Source organism: Petaurus breviceps, unplaced genomic scaffold, assembly GCF_028583685.1.
Source record: "Petaurus breviceps papuanus isolate PSGF00001 unplaced genomic scaffold, PetGlider_PUasm1.0 221, whole genome shotgun sequence".
Lineage (NCBI taxonomy): Eukaryota > Metazoa > Chordata > Mammalia > Diprotodontia > Petauridae > Petaurus > Petaurus breviceps.
In genome coordinates this window covers 9,770,711-9,791,784 of record NW_027185877.1, presented here as the reverse complement: position 1 = coordinate 9,791,784, position 21,074 = coordinate 9,770,711, and the positions used below count along the sequence as shown (strand labels likewise).

General features: G+C 35.7%; 1 protein-coding gene across 5 annotated transcripts in view; it reads left to right on the top strand.

Moving 5' to 3' along the window:
- FGD4 (FYVE, RhoGEF and PH domain containing 4) overlaps positions 1-6,498 on the top strand; it is a 285,423-nt gene extending 278,925 nt beyond the window's left edge. For all 5 annotated transcript variants that reach the window (XM_069094845.1, XM_069094844.1, XM_069094847.1 and 2 more), the window contains one exon: positions 192-6,498. In XM_069094845.1, the coding sequence (XP_068950946.1) occupies positions 192-449 (258 nt within the window). In that variant the 3' untranslated portion in view covers positions 450-6,498. The remainder of the gene's footprint in view (positions 1-191) is intronic.
- Positions 6,499-21,074: the final 14,576 nt, after the last annotated feature.

Genomic DNA, 21,074 nt, shown 5'->3' with positions numbered 1-21,074 from the left:
TGAAAGTGTCAATAATGACATGATTATACACATATACATATTACATACCATATATTACATAAACATATATTAAGTGCATATATTGCATTTTCTTTCTATTCATAAAACAGATTTGTTGAGGAGGTAGAATTTGGCTGGTTTCTTTTTTTTCTTTTTCTTTATCATCTTCTCATCTAAATCTCTTTTCTTAGGATGTCAGAGCTCAAGCAACCATTCCACTCCTAGGCTACATAGTAGATGATACACCAAGGAGTGCTGATCTTCCCCACAGTTTCAAACTGACCCAGTCTAAGTCTGTGCACAGCTTTTCTGCAGACAGTGAGGAACTGAAACAGAAATGGTTGAAAATCATCCACTTAGCTGTCAAAGGTGAGACACCAGAGTATCCAAATGAACTGCAATTGACTGCAAATGATGATCCTGGACTCCAAAGAAATCCAGAGTGCTGAGCTACAGTTGTCCTGTTGTTGGAGGGGGAGGTGCAGCTGTGCAATGAAGCAAATGAAGAAAAAAAAAACAGAAAATAAGACATTCCTAACAACCCTATACCTTTTAGCACTTTATGTTAAAAATACAGGTTCATAAGCAAATTTGGGTGTGGGAGAGGAGGGGTGCAGTAAGAACAGACTATTTTCTTAAACTTATATATCATTAATGAAGTTGTAGAGTCATTTCACTGATAATTTTTTTTTAATGTGAACAGTGAAAAAAACATCTGACTTGAGCATTTACTATTTGTGTTTGTCTTAAAGAAACTGGCATTTGATTCTCTTGCTGTTAGGTTAAATGTGCCACAAAGTCTTTGTTATATTCTTTGCTCATGTAGGACTTCTGATAGTTTGAAAGATATACCTCCATATTGCCAAAATAGATATGTAATGAAAAATACAGGGAAAGTTTCGTTTAATGCATTCACTTTATTGAAGTTAATATCTAAAGCTATTTACACACGTTGTGTATATTATAATGTATTTTCTTATAGAAAAAATAAAAAAGACAAATTAGATTGACTTTTAGACTTTCAATTTACCAAGAATAAAAAGCTAATTGTTTTTCTTTTTTAAAATGTACTATTCAAATAAGGAAAAGAAACAGAAGTATAAGGATTTATGTATATATAATATCAAGTAGACTGTACTTTGACTTCATGATTTTAGGATCATATTTGTCTATTATTTATATTTTAAAAAACAAAGCATGTTTTATCTTGGAATTAAGCAAAGTATTCTTTTTTTTTTTTGGCCTTTTGCCTTTTTGAGGGCAATTGGGGTTAAGTAACTTGCCCAAGGTTACACAGCTAGTTTTTTTTGTGTGGGTGTTAAGTGTCTGAGGCCAGAACAGAACTCCCGACTCCGGGGCCAGCACTTTACTCACTGCGCCACCTAGCCACCCTCTAAGAAAAGTATTCTTAAGGATATTTTGACAGTTTATGTTTAATTAGTTGATACTTAATGGTCTTGATATTTTTGTAAGCTTAACAAAAATAGCCATTTATATGGCATGTAACAAATTAGTGAATTCGACTCTATTTTAAGACCATTGATTTTTCTTTTATGTTCTGAGTCTATTTAAAACCGTGCCTCTATTTGTTTTTGGTTTTTTCCTTTTCTTTCTTTTTGCAGGGGAGAAAGCAGGGGAATTGGGGTTAAGTGACTTGCCCAGGGTCACATGGCTAGTAAGTGTTAAGTGTCTGAGGCCGGATTTGAACTCAGGTCCTCCTGACTCCAGGGCCAGTGCTGTATTCACTGCACCACCTAGCTACCCCTAGAGCCTCTATTTGAAGGTGCTAATATTACATATTTAAATATAGGGTGTAGATTTGATTAGTAATGTTTTTGTCTTCGTTATTTTTGAGATAAGATAAATTAACATTTTGATCACTGGGACACTCAGCATTTATAATATTTCATTTTTATAATCATATGAATGTTGAAGTGAGTAATAACATCAATTATTGATAAGGATTCTCTTTCCTTTCACTGATATCTGAAAAACGTTCTCTCTATGGAAAACCTGAGTTAGGGCTTGGGGACACTATTTGGTAAACTTTTTTTTTGTGTAGAAAAATTTTTCAATAAGATTTTTCAATTATTTTCTCTAGGCACATTTATTAAATGTAGAATATATAATACATACTATATCTTCATGAATCAATTTGTTAATCCCATTGCAAGTACTATTTAGTAAGTATCTATTAAGTATAAAATCACAGTGTGTATGGTAGCACAATTTCACTTGAATCTCTAGTGTCGTTAAATGTGTTAAGACAACTCATACAATTTCAATTGTTAGGAAAAGTACAATTTTTTAAAATATTAAAACCTATGTTAAAAAATGTCAACAAAAACTTTATTGCCCAAAATCTATAAGGCTCATTTCTTTCTGAGATCAATATTTCAAGAAAGTGAAAACTTCATTTTTGAAAAGATTTTATTTTAGTTTACAGATTTGGGGAAGGTTTGAAAGAATTTTGTTGGCTTATTTTTTTTTAACTGAAGATTTTAATTTTTTTTTAAATCATGCTTCTGCTTAGACACTGCTCTTTTATTTGTCTTCCTCCAAAGATAAAACAAAAAACCCAACTCTCTTTTTGATTCAATATAGTTCTTGTGATTAAAATGTCATTATCTTCTCAAGTTGAGCCATTTCTCAAGTTGTATTTATTTCTTTGACTGTCTATTTATTCCTAACATGTGATTGCTAAAAGACTTATAGGCCTGCCTGGACTGAATATAACCATGAAGGATTACAGATAAAGAGAAGGACAAAACCTTTGCTCAAAATTATTAGACCATTAGAGCTGGAATTCAGCCATTTTAATAGGACATTTAGCTATCCTATTTATTCCTCCAAAAAGGAGCAGGCAAATATTATGATTTAGAAACAAGTATGTCACAGTTTTGTTTTTTTCCTTTCTACATGGAATACAAACTAGCCATGAAAATCAAATACTTAGAGCCAAAAGAGCATCACAGTAAACCCTCAACCCTCAAACCTTGTAGAAGTTAGAGAACAAAATGAAGAGAAATTTGATCTTGACTTTCTGATGTGATCCCTTTTTAAACATTTTTGGGGGGCAAAAATGAACTTGATATGAACAGTAAGCAATATTTAGTGTTGACAAATGTTTGCCTAAAAATGGAGGAAATAATATTAAAAATGAGAATGTTTCTAAGGGGAAGGAAGATGGTATGTGTGTGAGTCTCTGAAGATTCTGTATTCCAAATAGGGCTCTATGGACCAGATGACTTTTGAAAAGTATTAAAAAGGCATCTCTGTAATATTATTTCTTCTAAAGACAAAACAAAAAGCCTAACTCTCTGACTCAATACATTGGTAGTGGCAAAAATGAAACATCTTTTTAAAAAAATAGGTGTTATTTGTGCAGTATGCTACAGAATTTAAAAGTATGATGCTATTTTCATTTTGATAAATCAGAAGTGATCCTAGGAAAGACCTTCTGTGAGAAGAATTACTTTCTTCTCCCTCCTCTATCTTTATAAAGGAAAGCACCATTATCTGTTTCTTTCTCCTTTTATTGAGCTCTTTTAGATAACTCTATATGTAGTAAAGGCCCTACAATTGTTTCTTTTTAAGTACTATTGCAGACTTCTGGCATTTATCTAAACTAACAGTGATCAATGGCTGTCCTTTTAGAAGCAGTATCCTGTCTCAGGCTTAATCAAATCCTTTCTCTTCCTTGTTGCTTTCTAAATCATCTCTCTTTATCTCCCAGAAACCAAAAAAATGACTGAGTTCATGAAATCTGTTCTTCACAAGAGTAAAACATCCCAATTCTTTTTTTCTTCCTACTTTTGGTTTTTACCTTGGGATTTAACTGAAATTTTATACACTGTATAATAGTGCATATTTTTATATCCAGCTTTTTAGTAGAGTTTATTCACGGACATGCCAGCAGTCACTTTCAACACCACAGGTATGGTTTGCAAGTAATTTCATTCTTCAGAGTAGGCATTTACAGTGAAGACTTGAAAATGCAGGTATCTGCCCAAAGGGGATGTGTATGTCTCCTTTTTCTCTTGAGCTTAGAGTTAATGCAGCACTTCAAATTACTGTTTTTATATTCCATTAATGAAATAAATTATTTAAACAATTTTAAAGAATACAAATAATTAAATATTTTATTATTTAAAATATGTCATACTACTGTTTCTAATCATATTTCTTAATTTGAGAGTTAGAGTGGGAAAAAGATATAAACTTCTTATAGAAGCAAAGTATTAAAAGAAATCCTATCAGCCCCTGAGAAGATGCATGTAAGGTGATAAAAAAAAAAATGCTTGATTTATTAACATATTTTAAAGAAACTATAGACTTTCTGGTACTGTGGGGTTTTTGAAGAATCATTGATGCCTTCTGAAAAACTTGTAAATGTTAAAATAATCCTGCTAATACACTGTTCTGTTGTTTTCTTTCTGCTGTCATGATCCTGAGGATTTATGTGGAAAAGTGGTTTGTTTGGTTTTTGGTTTTTTTAACCTTAGTATGTTCAGCTCCTTCTATTTTGCTTATTCTCAGCTTGCTCTCTGATAGATGGTCTTCATGAATTCTTTTTTTTTTCTTTTTGGAGGGGGGAAGGCAGGGCATTTGGGGTTAAGTGACTTGCCCAAGGTCACATGGCTACATGGCTAGTAAGTGTTAAGTGTCTGAGGCCAGATCTGAACTCGGGTCCTCCTAACTCCAGAGCTGGTGCTCTATTCACTGTGCCACCTAGCTTCCCCCCATGCATTTTTTTACACTGTTCCTGTTTAAATTTTACCTTATGTTGGGGAAAAGGCAGGACTGCAGATAAGTATTTAGGTGGAGGCAAGACCCTGGTTTCTATAAAAATTCTTGCTTACATAACACTGAAGAAAGCAGATGTAAATAAAAGTTGTTACATGAAGTATTTTCATGCTATGTTAACAGATCTGAAATTATGTGTAAATATTATAAATGTAAGTATAAATATGCAATAACATGTATAGTCAGTTAAAATGAATTAAGAAAATGTCTTAATTTTTTCCTACTTTTTGTATTCTTCATGAATGTATTCAAATTAAGAAGGGTAATTTTACTTATCTTTTATCCTTGGTTTTTTTGTAACATGCTTTATGGATAGTCATGTTTCTTCTTCATTTTTGCCCCATATCTTTATCTGTAGGATCATTTAATGACCTCAAATTAATTTTTATCTTTGAGAATGTTTATATCAATTCTACACTAAGATAAGTAGTTTTAAAATTCCTTAGGTGAATTTATTTTTGTGTTCATTAAAACATTCATACTATCTTTCACAGATGAAAATTAAATTATTTATTATGGGAACATTTCTTTCACACTGTTAATTATTCTACATAATTGTTTACATGAATTTTTAAAATAACTCATTCTTGTGTATTCACCTCGTATCTATAGTGTCGATATGATTTTGCACTCTACAAGGTGGTGGGAGAGAACAAGGAGACTGAGAGAAATAAAAATAGATAAATTAAAATATGGACAGAGGAAAAATGCTCATCCCAAGATCAAAGCAATCTTAAGCTTCATTTTATTCCTACAAATTTTCCATGGGGAATACACAAAGTATTAAAGTGGAAAAATACAAATACATATACTTACCAAAGGAACAAAGTCTGGGTGCTTTGGGTAAGATTAGCATGCAGATGCTTTACACACACACACACACACACACACACACACATGCACACACGTACACACACACCCCAATTTACACTAAGTGTCATCTTTTTATACTGTTTTTTAATTGATGTTTTCCTGAAGAATTTCACCCTTCTGAGACATTCCATTCAGCTTACTGTGATGGAAGTCAGCTAACATCAATATATTTCCATTATTTTACTTGACTAAAGATTTGGTGAAATAAAACATTCTCATAAACTCTCTTGTGCACTTGCTTTCTCTCACCTCATGCACAAAATGGCACAGTTTCTATGAAATATTTTTTGTTAGCAAATAATACTTGTAGTCTTGTTTGTGAAGCTGGCAAGTACCACGATTGTATCATTTAAATAATGATGCCCCAAAAATACATATTTGGGGCTGGGAGGAATCAGAATATCCTCATCTGCAAAGTATGATTTACTATGAAGGAATTGTAACTTTCATATACATTATATGGGTATTAAAAATGTATTGTTTGGGGACCACCATTCATTGTCAAAACAATCAAGGCCTTAGATAAAACACCTTTTTACCAAATTAGCATTTCATACTGTGTGTGAGTAAAAAATTGACTGATAACTTTTGAAAAGGTATGTTCTCAAATTCCTCATTTAATTCAGATGTTTAAAAATGCATGTGAAAAATTTTAAGATGTATGAATGTAAAATACTGGCAAATATTGTATATAATCTGTAACATATGTATATTTGGTCATAAAGGATGAGAATTAGAAACATTGTAAAATTAAGCACTTTAATTCCCGTTCAATATTAAAAGTTTGTATCCTGTAAATAAAGTCATCATTTAATCACTACTGCTGAGTATAATGTAATTTCAGCCTTGATTATATTCTTTCTTTTTTTATTGTTTCCCCATAAAGTAGTATAGTAATGCATCTCAGGTACTGATGGTTTTCATTATTCTTGTACAGTATTCTTAGGAAAACTGAGAGTTTTCTGTAAACACCATTGCCTCTAGTCCCTTCTTCACAGCAAGTATCTGAGAGTCCAGAGATCCTGGTTTAACAGCATCCTGGGCTTCTATAGAATGTGTATTTATATAAAACACAGCAACTTGTTTGCACTATTGTATCCTGAAGCCTTAGCAATTTTAGGTGAACATTCTAAAATTTAAATCAGATTATAGTATAGAGTACAGTGACTTTCAAGATGACTTCATGAGCAGCTAAGACACTTATCAGGCCTTTTTCAGACCATAGGGTGCTAATAATTAATTTACTATTTGATAAGTGGACCTAAGTGGAATCACACAGGATAAACAAGCATTATAGTTGACTATCATCTGGTACTGTTCAACAATGGCAATATGACTTGTTTTAGCTATACCTAAAGGGAATGTTCTTTAGTTCTCTTTGCTTTAATACCAAAGTATAAATGTATTTGACAATATTTGTGATATCACTAATGTTTGCCTCTCGCTTAGGTTATGCTTAGTCTAATAACTCATCTTTATAGTACCTTTAAAGTACTTTTCTTAGAAGAATTTTGTGGTCTATGTAGTACATGGAACCTTTTTTTTTCTTTTTGGAGGGGGGAAGGCAGGGCAATTGGGGTTTAGTGACTTGCCCAAGGTCACAAGGCTAGTAAGTGTTGTGGCTGGATTTCAACTCAGGTCAATTACTGACTCCAGGGCCAATGCTCTATTCACTGCACCACTTAGCTGCCCCAGTACATGAATTATTAACCCATTTTGCCGAGTTCAGTAAACCAAAGTTTATTAAGTACATGTTAGACACTAGAAATATGAAAGGTGAAATGTCACTGTTCTCAAGGACCTCATGTTCTATTGGAAAGATGCAAAATTTAAACAGAAAATTTGGGGAAAGTACTAACATAGCAGAGAATCAGGAAAGGCCTTCCATAGAAGATGGCATTTGAGCTGAGCCCTAGAAGGAACTGGGGTTCCAAAAAGCAGAAACAAGGAAGGAAAACATCCCAGGCATGTGCAAAGGCACAATGGTTAAAAAAAAAAGTGCAGCATCATGTTGAATAGTTTTTATTTAATCCTAAAGGCAATGGAAAGCCACCAAAACTTTCCCAAGGGGAGTACCTTTGTCAATCTTGTGCTTTAGGACTGTCAATTAGGGAGCTTATTGAAATAGAAGCTTGATGCAGAAAGGTCAATTGCTAAGCTCTTATAGTAACCTATAGAAGAGCCTAGATGAGGATGGGTTGTGGTGTTAGTAAAGAGAAGAGGACAAATGTAGAAAATCTTATTGAAGGTAGAATCAACAAGTTGGAAATTGGTTAGATACAGAATGTGAGTGAGAAGGAAGGATCAAATTTTTTGCTAGATTACTAGATTGTGAACCTGGCTTAAGCAGAAACAAGGAAATTAGGGGGGTTTGTTTTAGGGGAAAAGCTAATGAAGTCTATTTTAGACTTATTGTATGTTGGACATCCAGATGGAAATATCTAGCAGGCAGTTAAAGGTGTGGAATTGGAGCTAGGAAGAGATTTGAGGTAGTTATATAGATTCAGAAGTGATCTCCATTCAAGTGCTAGTTCAGCTCTTGGGAACTAATGAGATCACTAAGAGTGAGAGTGCAGTGATAGAAAAGAAGGCTCAGGCAAGATCCCTAGGGTGTACTGTAATGGGAATGCAAATTTGGAAGATCTTCCCTGCCCCTAGGCTAAAGTGCACCTGAAGCCTGGGATGGGAGACTTGTTTTTCAGTAGATACTTTTTGATTGGCCAGTGGGTCAATAAGGTTGTTACATTCTCTAAGACAGGAGAAGGCTATATAAGCCCTGATGTGAGGCTTTGTTTTGGGGGCTCACTTTGAGAAGTGTTCTGTGATTTGATCTGGATTCTGGGAAGCCGTTGTCCAGAGCCCCCCCACCCCCGGCTTTGAAAAACCCAGATGTTGAAACCCAGATGTTGACTGGGTATAGATGTAATGGTTGGACAGTTTGTAAATCTGTCTACTTGATCTGTTTCTGTCTTGATAATTCTGCCTGTATACTTTGAAGTTCGGGGTGCTGACCTTTTTCCCCTGAACAAGGTAAACGATATATGTCTGACTGATTAAAGTAAGCTTGTTAACCCATTTTGAGTTGCTTTCCTTTATCAAAGCAGATCCAAGAACCTGTGCTGGCAGCGACCCTGAGGATGCTTGGGGTGCTTGCTGCTACATGTACCCACACATAGTGGGACTTGGATGATGAATCTGCAAGGAACACTAAGAAGGCTTGATCAGGCAAGAAGGAGGCAAGCAAGGATGAAGAATAAATATCACAGAAAAATAGGGAAGAAGTCTAGAAAGTGTCAAGTAGTATCTAGAAGGAAGTCATAAAGTGTCATGTTGCAAAGGTAAAGAATGATGAAGCCAGTTAGATTTAGTAATTTAGAAATCACTGGTGACTTTAGAATAGTTTGACAAATTACAAAAGACTGAGAAATGAGTAGTAGGTAAGAAAGGAGAAAACAAATGCAAACAGCTTTTGCTAGTAGCCCAGCTCTGAAAGAGATATATCTAATGTTAGATAACATAGCTAATAAGATAATATCAAACCTTTATTGTCAAAGTTTTAACAAATGTACTTTGTTTTTAAAGGATAAGGTTAGATCTGGCCATATTTGTAAGTAGCAGGGAAGGAGCCAGAGAATTTAAGAGAAAGTGAACATTGTAAGAGGGAAAGGAGAGAAGAAGTGATTGAAAAGGTAATCTGTCAAAGCATTGGGAAGGAGAAGTAATACCTCTTCAAGATTGGAACCATCCAAGAGTGGAACAAAGGAGGGTTTGCAAGAAGATACAGTGCAATAGGAAGGGACCTAATATGAAAGTCTATTACCTTTGGAACTCCCCATTCTAGAGATCACATGGGTCCCATAGATCACAATAGAAGGTGAGGGGAATGAGAGGAGGGAGTGGAGGACAGGATAAGGACACAGCAGGAGTAGCCATGAGATGGATGAATATGTCGGCACAGGATAGCACAAGGAAGCTTTGACTTAGGCATCTCAAACAGCAATTCTGAATGGAGGGGAAAGTTTACTACCCTTAGGATAGTAGATTATTATATTCTCTCCAGCGGTATTGAAAATCCCTCAGGGGCGGCTAGGTGGCACAGTGAATAGAACACCAGCCCTGGAGTCAGGAGGACCTGAGTTCAAATCCGACCTCAGACACTTGACACACTTACTAGCCCTGTGACTTTGGGCAAGTCACTTAAATCCAATTGCCCTCCAAAAAAAAAATCCCTCAGGAGAAGTTGAAAAGGGAAGAAATATAGTATACATGGACAGCCCTAGGGCAGATGGTGAGGTGCTTATGTTGTTTAAACCTGTTCAGAAGTCCTGGCCTTGTCACAGTCAATGGCCAGAGGCTTTGTGAGAAGAGGGCTGAATTTGTCACTCACCTGGCTATAGAGGGCCAAGTCAAGGATTTATTTATTCTTCAATCATGAGCCAGGGCAACTATGCCCCCAAAGAGGAAACTATTGACTAAGAGTTCCAGTTCCTTATGGTCATACAACTATTAAATGTCAGAACCGGAATTTGAATCCAGGTTTCCAAACCAGGGCTCTCTCCACAGTACCCCTAGAAATACGATGCTCCTCATCTTTATTACTGGTGGCTAGGGCCAGAAAAACAGGAAATAAATAAATATGAAAAGAATAGAATCCTAGAAATTTCAAGCTAGAAGGAAGTTTAGAGATAACCTTGTACAACTTTGTCATTTTACACATGAAGAAATGGAGTCTCAGAGAAGTTGACTTACTTGCCCAAGAACACACAGGAAGTATGTGGCAGAAATGATATTCATACCCAGACGTTTTGTTTACAGATTTAGTACTGTTGCCTCCCAGGCAGAGTTGGAAAAGGAAGAGTGTACTTTAATTTTTCCTAATGTAATGCATTCATTCTCAATATGAGAAGCTATTAAATCAGTATGATAACAAATATTTCTGCTTGCCTATTTTTGCCTTAAAAATCATGACTTTGTCATTGATTCATTCACACATTTGTCTAGGGGAGGCATTTTTAAAACTCAGAAAACAAATGTTTTCTTTAATTACTGACATTACTGCTGACTGATGGTTCAAAACTTATGCAACCAGGGGCGGCTAGGTGGTGCAGTGAATAGAGAACCGGCCCTGAAGTCAGGAGGATCAGAGTTCAAATGCGACCTCAGACACTTAACACAAAAAACTAGCCGTGTGACCTTGGGCAAGTCACTTAACCCCAATTGCCCTCCAAAAAGAAAAAAACAAAAAAAAAGTTATGCAACCTGTATTTTAAAAAAAAAGGTTTTATGTATGTTCAGCCACTGGTTACAGTGGAAACTTGGAAGGAAAATAGTACATAGATAAATAAACTCAGAAAATTAAAGACTTTAGGCACCTAATGTCTTTATTGCAGAAAAGTAATGAATTTTGCTATAGACTTCAAAAGGTCTCAAAAAATCATGTTTTTAGGAATGGAGACCAGGTCAAATATGACCTAAATCCAGGAAATGAACTTAGTCTAGAGACATTCTGTAGCCCAGTATGTGATTTCAGTGAGTTGTTTTTAGCTGTTAGTTTAGCAAATAGGGAGAGGTTGTTTTTTTTTTTAATTCCTTATAGAACAGAAATGAACTACCATATTCCTTTAATGAGAGCCAGATATTTTAGAATAATAAGTAAAACTTAAATATATTATCATTATTACAACATTTAGTTGAGTAACAAGAATAATATACTTTTATATCCTTTGAAATGTATATATTCGAAATTCTCTATTTCCAGATTATACATACTTAGGTCTCAAATGCCTTTGCCTGATTGTCATCCATAATCTTTCCCCAATTGTAGGTGTTGCCCCAAGGCTGTGTCCTGAATACTTTTCTATTTTTCTCTCTCCGTTTTTAGTGACCTCATCAGCTCCCACAGGTTTAAATTCCATCTCTATATACACAACTGCTAAAACTATATATGTAACCCTCATTTTTCTCTAGAGTTTGAATCTCACATTAGAAATTACCTCTTGCACATTTTAAAGTAAATATCCCAAAGGCATATTAAACACACATTCACAACAACATTCTGTGTTCCCAGGAGTTCCTACCCCAAAAAATTAGTCTTTATCACACTAGCCAGGGTGTTTGGGTTTCTCAAACACTATGCTGTTGTATTTTATTTTGCTTCTGATGTTTTGTACCTAATCTGTTGCTCAGTCCATCTCCAATTGTCTCAACTTTTGTCTTCCCACTGGACTCCAGTGACTCTGGAGGAGAGAGTGAGAATGATAACTGCCAGCTCTGCCTCACTTAAATCCAATTCACTTGCAAATGAAGACATCACTCTCCTGATATCATTGGTCCTCTTCAAGGATGAACAAGCAAAAATCTGTAAGTAGTAGTAGCTGCCCTCTGGGGAGTTTACTGATAATAAATTATAAAGAAATTTATTTTAAAACAATTATTTGGTATGCTTATAATTTTACCATTTATTAAAGATGAAAGTAAATTTTTATACCAATGAGATGGATGTGCTTGTTTATTTTTACATAAAGAATTAAATCTTGATGGAATATTCGTTACTGCAAGACATAGAACGTCTTCAACGTTTTTCAGAGTTCATGGATATTTTGATTTTATAATTTGTCAATGCTGAGAATGCCACTTCACATAAATACAGAGTAAAAAATGGCAGAAGTATGTGTAGGGCCATTTCAGAAATTGTTGGAAATTCTGCCCCAATTCCAAAACAAAATTCATTAAATAGGTTTTCTTGGTTTTTTTTTTTTTTAGGAAACTCAAATTTTAAACTTGTTGTCACTTAACTCGGCAAACTCTTCTTTATCTTTTTAATGGCAGATTACTGATGTTTTTTATTTCAATTGAGTATGGTCTATGAACCCAATTTAGTTTTTTAGAATCAAAATTTGAAAGGAAGTATTTCTGAAACTGTCTACGGGCATTTCAGATGATCAATTATAACTCTTACAGTTAAATCTTTGGGAAGGTTATTTTCAATTATAAAATCATCTGTAGCTGTAAACATTTCTAAAAAAACATTTTCCATCCTGTTCTTTCATATGTTAACTTTTCTTTAGTAAGGCTCAATTTTATCTTTTAACATAAATGTTACAATTTTTTCCTTGAAGCAACATGTTTAAATAAGTAAGTTTAAATATATATATATATATATATGTATGTATATATATATATATATATATCTGCCAAGTGACACCATTTTGAAAGCCATGTCATTATGAAAAAAAAAAATGTAACAAAATCAGATTTCTTCTCTGTCATATAAGAACTTCATCTTTCAGTTTCAATAATCTGTTTAAACTTCACCATCTTGAGAGCCTCCTTACCTCTACATGTAGTAAAAAGCTTTTGTAATCAGAATCCTTGTCTTTCCATAGGTTTGAAAATAAATGACTCTTACGGGCACAGCTTTTAATGAAGTTAATTATTTTGAAGCTATTGCAAAGCACAACATCTGACTGTGGTGATATTTTTTTGGCTACAATTGCCTCCTGATGGATCATGCAGTGAGTAAAAAGTGTTATGTTCATTGCCACCAACTTTAACTTTTGCTACAAATACAACATTCTTGCCCATCATTGCTCCAGCACCATATATACAGACCCTAATACAGTTTTTCCATTATAAACTTTCATTTGTGAAAAGTTCATTAACTTTAAGATATATATCTTTTCCTCTTGTGTGCCCTTCCAAAGGGTGACAATACAATAATTCCTCAGAGCTTTCTTCATCAATGTATCTTATAAACATGTAAGATAAACATAAACATAACAGTTGTTAATGTGCCATGTTAGAAATATCAGTTGTTTCATCCAACTGAATTGCAAACTTTGGGCTTTCCTTAAGCCTAGTAATAAGCTTCTGGGATTGGCCATTTACTAATTTCAGAAATTCTTTTAGGAAATAATATAATTTGATAAAGGAATTTTACGAATTTCATCCCCATGCTTTATCCCTTGAACTACTTCTAACATTTTAATAGTAGCAGGTAACGCAAGATCTATCACATAGGGCTTTTTAGTTTTTGCAATTAAATAAGTTTTGTAAGATGCAGGTAAACAGAAACACTAATGAATTTCTCAAAACATTGTCTTTATTTGAAGATTTTAAAAGTCATTCAAAATATTCTTTCAGTTTATCACAATATGCTGCATGCTTAGTATTAAATGTCATTTTAGGGCGGCTAGGTGGCACAGTGAGTAAAACCGTTGGCCCGCAGTCAGGAGGATCCGAGTTTGGTTCCGGCCTCAGACACTTAACACCCACATAAAAAAACTAGCCATGTAACCTTGGGCAAGTTACTTAACCCCAATTGCCCTCCAAAAAGCAAAAAAAAAAAAAAAAATGTCATTTTAGTTTGGCTGGTTTCATGCTCTCAGCAGCCAGAACTTCATTACAAATTAAGCAAAGAGGTTTTTCCACACCATCATCATTATTGGAAGTAAATTCATATTACAAAAATGATTCGATGTATTTTCTTTTTCTTACCAATTTAGGTGTACTACAACCTGGTAGTGAAGACTCCATTGTCATCAGTATTTTTACCTCTTCTGTCTAAATTTAGCACTTGGCCATAACAAAAAAAAAAATTATTTTTGCCCGAAAATATAAATAAATATTAATCATTTGTCAAATAAATAGCAGCTTTAGTTTGTCAAATTATGTTTTTTTGTGCTTAATTTTAAAAATTGATGTTCACACTTACATACACATACAATTGTGATGGTGGAGAAATATTATTAAAGATTTTTTGTTTTTACTTGCTCCAATTAAATTGTTATGTTTCTGTAAAAGAAGGAGATAACCAATTTTTTTTTTCTTTTTGGAGGGGGGAAGGTAGGGCAATTGGGGTTTAGTGACTTGCCCAAGGTCACACAGCTACAAGTGTTAAGTGTCTGAAGCCAGATTTGAACTCAGGTCCTCCTGACTACAGGGCCAGTGATCTATTTCCTGCGCCACCTAGTCACCCCAATAACAGCAATTTTAAAAATCAAACATTCTAATGCAAGAAAATCCAAAGGATATTAATCTGATACTTACATGCTGAGGAATTGTGATAGGAAAGTATTAAAAGTTTTTATTTTCCATAATTAAACTATTATGTTTCTGTAAGAACAGAAAAATTTGTATGTATAATAAAAACATTGTAATTCATAACATACAATAGTCTCAAATCTGACCCAAGGTGTTTCTGCCAGTGTTTGTTGGGGTTGTGTGTGGCATGACAGCATGTGCAATGCAAAGTGCACATGTTGTGTGTTCAGAATCAAGACTTCAGTAAAGTTGTGCAAAGCACTTCCAGAACACCTTGGATTCATTATGTATTTTATTTTGCATTAATTTTTTGTTGTTGTGCATTCAGAAACCTTTTACCTTTGCCAAATTTTTTCAACCCCCACTTTCAGTTACATGACCTCATATGGGGTTACAACCCAGTTTAAGAAGCACCGATTAAACTCATATGCAGAGTACATCATGTGAAATGCCAAGATGTATGAATCAGAAGCTAGAATTAAGGTTGTCAGGAGAAATATCAACAATACTCAGACAGTACTACTCTGATGGCAGAAAGTGAAGAGGAAATTAGAAGACTCCTGATGAAGGTGAAAAAGAAGTGTTGGGGGTAGCTAGGTGGTGCAGTGAATAGAGCACTGTCCTGGAGTCAGGAGGCCCTGAGTTCAAAGTGGGCCTCAGACACTTAACACTTACTAGCCATGTGACCTTGGGCAAGTTACTTAACCCCATTTGCCCTGCCTTCCCCACTCCAAAAAGCAAAAACAAACAACTTGTTTTTGCCATATTTGAAGAGGGTTACCCACTAAGAGGGTTAGGGTTGCTCTGGAGACCCCAAAATACCAACATACCAGGTCCTGCTGAATGAATTCAACTCGAGTCTTCTCAGTCAAAGAAAAGTAAAATTATATAAAAGTTCGCTTGCATTAGACATAGAGTAAGTCTATGATAGAAAATTCTACAGAGCTCTCACTATTCTATGGCATTCTATGGCTCTCTCACAAACATGAAGACAAGACAGGGTCTTATGTATACAGAAGGTTGTGGGAAGAATCTAGGGATGGTCTAGGGGAGGAGTTTGGGGAGGGTCTTCAGGAGGAGTTAATGAGGTCAATGAGTGATTAAGGGTCGGAAGCCACCTGAAGACTACAGACAATGGTGGGCTAGGCCAATGATTTTGATAGGCTCAAAAGTGGGAAGTCTAGTAACAGAGGGTGGGAAGTCTAATAACAGAGGCTTGGGCTCAGCCACAATGTAAGGCTTTTTGCCTCATGCAAATGCCCCATCAAATGGGATGATTTAGTCAAGAGTCCAAAGGAGGTTCCCAGAGCCTGTACCTCAAAGACTCAAGGAGAGGTCAATGGGGCTCCCAGAGCCCATACCTAATCAATATTGTTACAATTGTATAAAATTCTCCTGGTTCTATTCATTTCTCTCTATATCAGTCCATTAAAAGTCTTCCCAGGTTTCTATAATCATACCTTTCCATTACAGTTATATATCATAATTGTTTAGCCACTTCCCAATTTATGGATATCCTTTCAGATTATCATTCTTTGCTACCTCAAAAAGTGCTATATTTTTGTACATCCTTCGTAAGAATTTGTTTCACTTTTGACTAATCCCTCCCTTAATCTATCCTTCCTCTAAATCTTCATTCCTCCTCCCCTTTCCCTCCTATCTCTTTGTTGAATAACATGTATTTTTGTACCCAGCTTTACCTGTGTATATATTCTTCTTTGATATGTTTAGAAGAGAGTGAGGTTGAAGGGTCAGCTGCTTCCCCATCCCCTCTTTGTTAATATAGATGTCTACTTCTGCACTGTAATGAGCTGATTTCCCCTAGAATTGCTTTCCTTTCTTCCCCAGTGTTTTCCTCTTCCACTCTCTTTTCAATCATCATTTAAGATCATCAAGAAATAACAGCAATATTGCCCGGCTTTATCTAGAGTGTAAAACTGAACAAGCCTGTCCTGCCCAGTTCCTTCCATTCTTTTTCTCTCCTGCAGAGTTCTGTGGCTATTGCATCCTCAGAATATTTCTTCAGTTTGGAGTTTGGTTTTCATGACATTGCAAAGGGAGGTTGGATGCAATAAGGGTGTGGAGCTACATTCTTCTGTAAGCCTATGGGTCAGGTCTTTTTGTGCAACCTTGTTTCTGGGAGGGGATGGGTTAAGTGGCAAATGGGATGCTAAGGGAGGGTAAGTTAGGCATTAGTTCATGGAGTGTTTACCTTCTTTGGGTTCTTGGTGTCCTAAACCATCTCTGGTACACAATTTCTTACAAAATCTGTAAGATTGGAAGCTCATCAGGATCAGAGAAAACATCTAGTCCTCCATCTTGGTCATATGGTCCAGCTCACATTACCTCCATTTTCAAATATTTGGTAAGTTATTCTTAGTTTGTAAGTCTATACTGTATTCTAAGCTCTCTATTCTACTATAGTGGTGGCTGATAAATCCTGTGTGACTCTGACTGTCCCAGCACTTGAATTCTTTCTCCTTGACTGCATGTAGTATTTCCCAGAACCGATGTCTTTTGGCATAAAATGTTCCATATTTTGGTTTCTTTCAGGAGATTATGGATAGATTCTTTCTATTTCCATTTTAACCTCTGGTTATAAGAGATATGTGATGTTTTCTTTTCTGATTTCTTGAACTATGATATCTAGGCTCTTTTTGGTTATGGATTTCAATTAGTTCAATGATTCTTAAATTATTTCACTTTCGTATGTTTTCTAGGTCAACTATTTTTGCTATGAGAAACCTTACTTTTTTTTCTATTTTTTAAGTCCTTTGATTTTGCTTTAATATTTCTTGTTGTTTCAGAGAGTCATTGACTTCTATTTGGTCCATTCTAATTTTCAGGAAGTTTGTTGCTTGGGCAAGGTTTTGTACCTCTTGTGCCAAAATATTAATTCCTTTCTAATTCTGTCTTCCATCACTCTCATTTGATTTCTAATTTTTTTCTACTGCTAGTCATTTCATTTATGAAACATTGTTAACTCCTTTAAAAAAAATCTCTTTCATTTTTTTTTCCAAGAATTCCAAGTGGATCTGTGCCCAAGCTCTGGTTTTCTTTGGTTTTGCTTGTAGGTGTTTGGCATCATGTTCTTCTTGATTTGTTTCTTGACCATCCCTATCACCATTAAAGCTCTTTTTGTTTGCTCATTCTTCCAGACTATTTTCTGACTTTGCTCTTTATATTAGGCCTAGTTTTTGTGCACTTCTGGAGGGAATGTCTGGGCTAGTCCTGCTGCTGGTTTGTTGGGTTTTTTTTTTGGGGGGGGGGTTATCAAGTGATGTGTTGTTCTAGGCTATTAGGAACAGCTTAGACTTCAGACCCACAAGATTTCAGTGCTCCCCAAGGGGTCTGACACAGAATAAAGTCTTATTGTTTTTGTTTTGGGTTTGGGGGTTGTTTGGTTTTTTTTTTTTTGCTTTTTGGAAGGGGGTAGGGCAGTTGGGGTTAAGTGACTTGCCCAAGGTCACACAGCTAATTACAGCTTCTCTATTTCAGTAAGTGTTATGTGTCTGAGACTAGATTTCAACTGAGGTCCTCCTGACTCCAGGGCCAGTGCTCTATTCACTGTTGCCCTGGAGTCTGAGCATTGCAAATCCCTGACCTACATTTGGATCCAAGAAACAGTATACTGCTGCTGGACTCAATCCCTATCAATCAGCTGGGAGGCTCTTTGCTTTAGCCTAGAATTCCTGCCATAATTATTCCTTCAGACTGGTTTAGATTCTATAACCCAGTCCTGTTCCTGCTATCTGTCCCAAACTGCTGCTCCTTGCTTCTGAACTTGTTTCTCTTTCCATACAACACAGTCCATCCTGAAACTGTGACCTAGAATTAGGTTGATGTTGTTCTGTCATTTCAGTCATGTTGGACTCTTTGTCACCCCATTTGGCATTTTCTTGGCAAAGATACCATAGTGGTTTGCCATTTCCTTCTCCAGTTCATTTTACAAACAAGGACACCGAGACAAACAGGGTTAAGTGACTTGCCCAGGGTCACACAGCTAGTAAGACCAGATTTTAATTCTAGTTTTCCTGACTCCAGAACTCTATCCACTGTGCCACTTAGCTGTCCAACAGAATAGGGTAGTGAGTGCCAATGTTGCTAGTTGTCACCTGTTCCTGCGACTTATATATGACACCCCAGTATAACTTTAGGATCTCATGTTGCTTTGGGGCACTCTCCCTGAACATTGGAGTGGTCCATCTAGGCTCCATGCTACTGGCCAGCCCTATTCCCAGTGTCCCCAGATCTCTTTGTCTCCCTATGCCAACTGGGGCTGGAAAATGACTCATTTTGACTTTTTCAAGGTCTTTGTGGAAAAATCCTCAAAAAAGTCACAGTGAGTTATTATTCAGACACTGGACTAGGGGTTTCCCACTAACTGTTGGCCTCTAACATACTGAGTTCCATTTGAAAGCTCCCTCTAGTCATGCTAGGGCTTCTTTGAGCCACACTTTAAACCTAATTACAGCTTCTCTATTTCAGGCTTCCAGCAGTCTTTTTCTGCCTCCCTGTGCTGAACCGAGAAGTTTACAGGTGAGTCTCATTTTTCCAAGCTTGTGCATTTTAAAGTATTTACCCCATTTTAGTGGGGTATTTGCAGAAAATCTGGGTTCTTCTAGGTCCTAGAATACTACCATCTTAATCCTGAACTCATCATCTTTCCCCCTAAGCCACTCCTCTTCTCAGCCTCCCTCTCTCTGTCAAGGGCTCCACCATTCTTCTGGTTATCTAAGATTAAAACCTCAACTCTTCACCCCAAAATGGAAAATCATAGCAAAAATTCAGAGCTTTCAGGACAAAGAAAAAATACTATAAGCAGTAAGAAAGGACTCAAGTCCTGGAATACTACAATCAGAATCATACATGATTAGCAGCCATCCCTATAATAGAGAGCTTAGAATACAATGTTCCCAAAGCATATGATAGAGGTTGACAGCCAAGAATAACTTATCAGGTATTTTAAAATGAAAGTAATGTGAGCAAGGTTGTATAACAAAAATGGGAAATTAGACATTTTCTCTGATCCTGATGTCTTGATGATCTTAAAAGAATAGAAAGAAAGGAGAAGAGTGGGTTTGGGGAGTGAAAGGAAAGCTAGGGAAAATTATCTCAAATCAAGGTGTGCAATTAAAAGTCTGTTACAAATAAGGAAGGTTTGAGAGGAACAACTAACACTTAAAGTCCTCTCCTATCTGAACTAGTCAAAGGAGGGAAGAATGTACGTACAGTTGGGTAGAGAAATGCAAAAGCAAAATAAGTGGGAAAGGGGAGAAAGAAGGGGAAATCTGAGGAATGGTATATTAATGGAGGAATTAGTACTAGGCAAAACAAACTCTAAAGACATACAAAAATATTTAAGGCACTTTTTTAGGTGGCAAAGAACTTTATTCTCAGAGTGTGTCCATCAATTGAGGAATAGTTGAACAGGCAGATTATGATATATAAATGTAGTGTAATATTATTGTGCTGTAAAAAAAATGATACTTTCAGAGAAACCTATGAAGATTTATATGAACTGATGCAAAAGTAAGCAGAACTGGAAAAATTTATATGACAACAATATTATAAAGGCAAGCAACTTTAAAAGACTTAGGAACTCTAATCAGTCAACCACAATTCCAGAGAACTATTGATGAAATATTCAGTCTACTTCCTGACATAGACATATATTGTTATATATAATATTATTTGATATATACATGTGTGATTTAATATATATTATTCATATATTAAAAATCTCACTCCACATTCTTTCACACCTCTCTGTGTGAGTAAATATGTGTGTATATATGTATGCACATATGTATGTACATATAGACAAGTCTTGGGAGGTTTTTCATTTCAGGTTAGATACATGCTAGATATGTGTAGCAGCAAGCACCCCAAGTGTCCTCAGGGTTTGCTGCCAGCACAGGTTCTTGGATCTGCTTTGATAAAGGAAAGCAACTCAAAATGGGTTAACAAGCTTACTTTAATCAGTCAGACATATATCGTTTACCTTGTTCAGGGGAAGAAGGTCAGCACCCCAAACTTCAAAGTATACAGGCAGAATTATCAAGACAGAAACAGATCAAGTAGACAGCTTTCCAAACTGTCCAGCCATTACATCCATACCCAATCAACATGTGGGTTTCAACATCTGGGTTTTTCAAAGCCGGGGGGGCTCTAGACAACAGTTTCCCAGAATCCATATCAAATCACAGAACACTTCTCAAAGTGAGCCCCAAAACAGAGCTACACATCAGGGCTTATATAGCCTTCTCCTGGCTCAGAGAATGTAACAACCTTATTGACTCACTGGCCAATCAAGAAGTATCTACCGTGTTTCCCCGATAATAAGACACTGT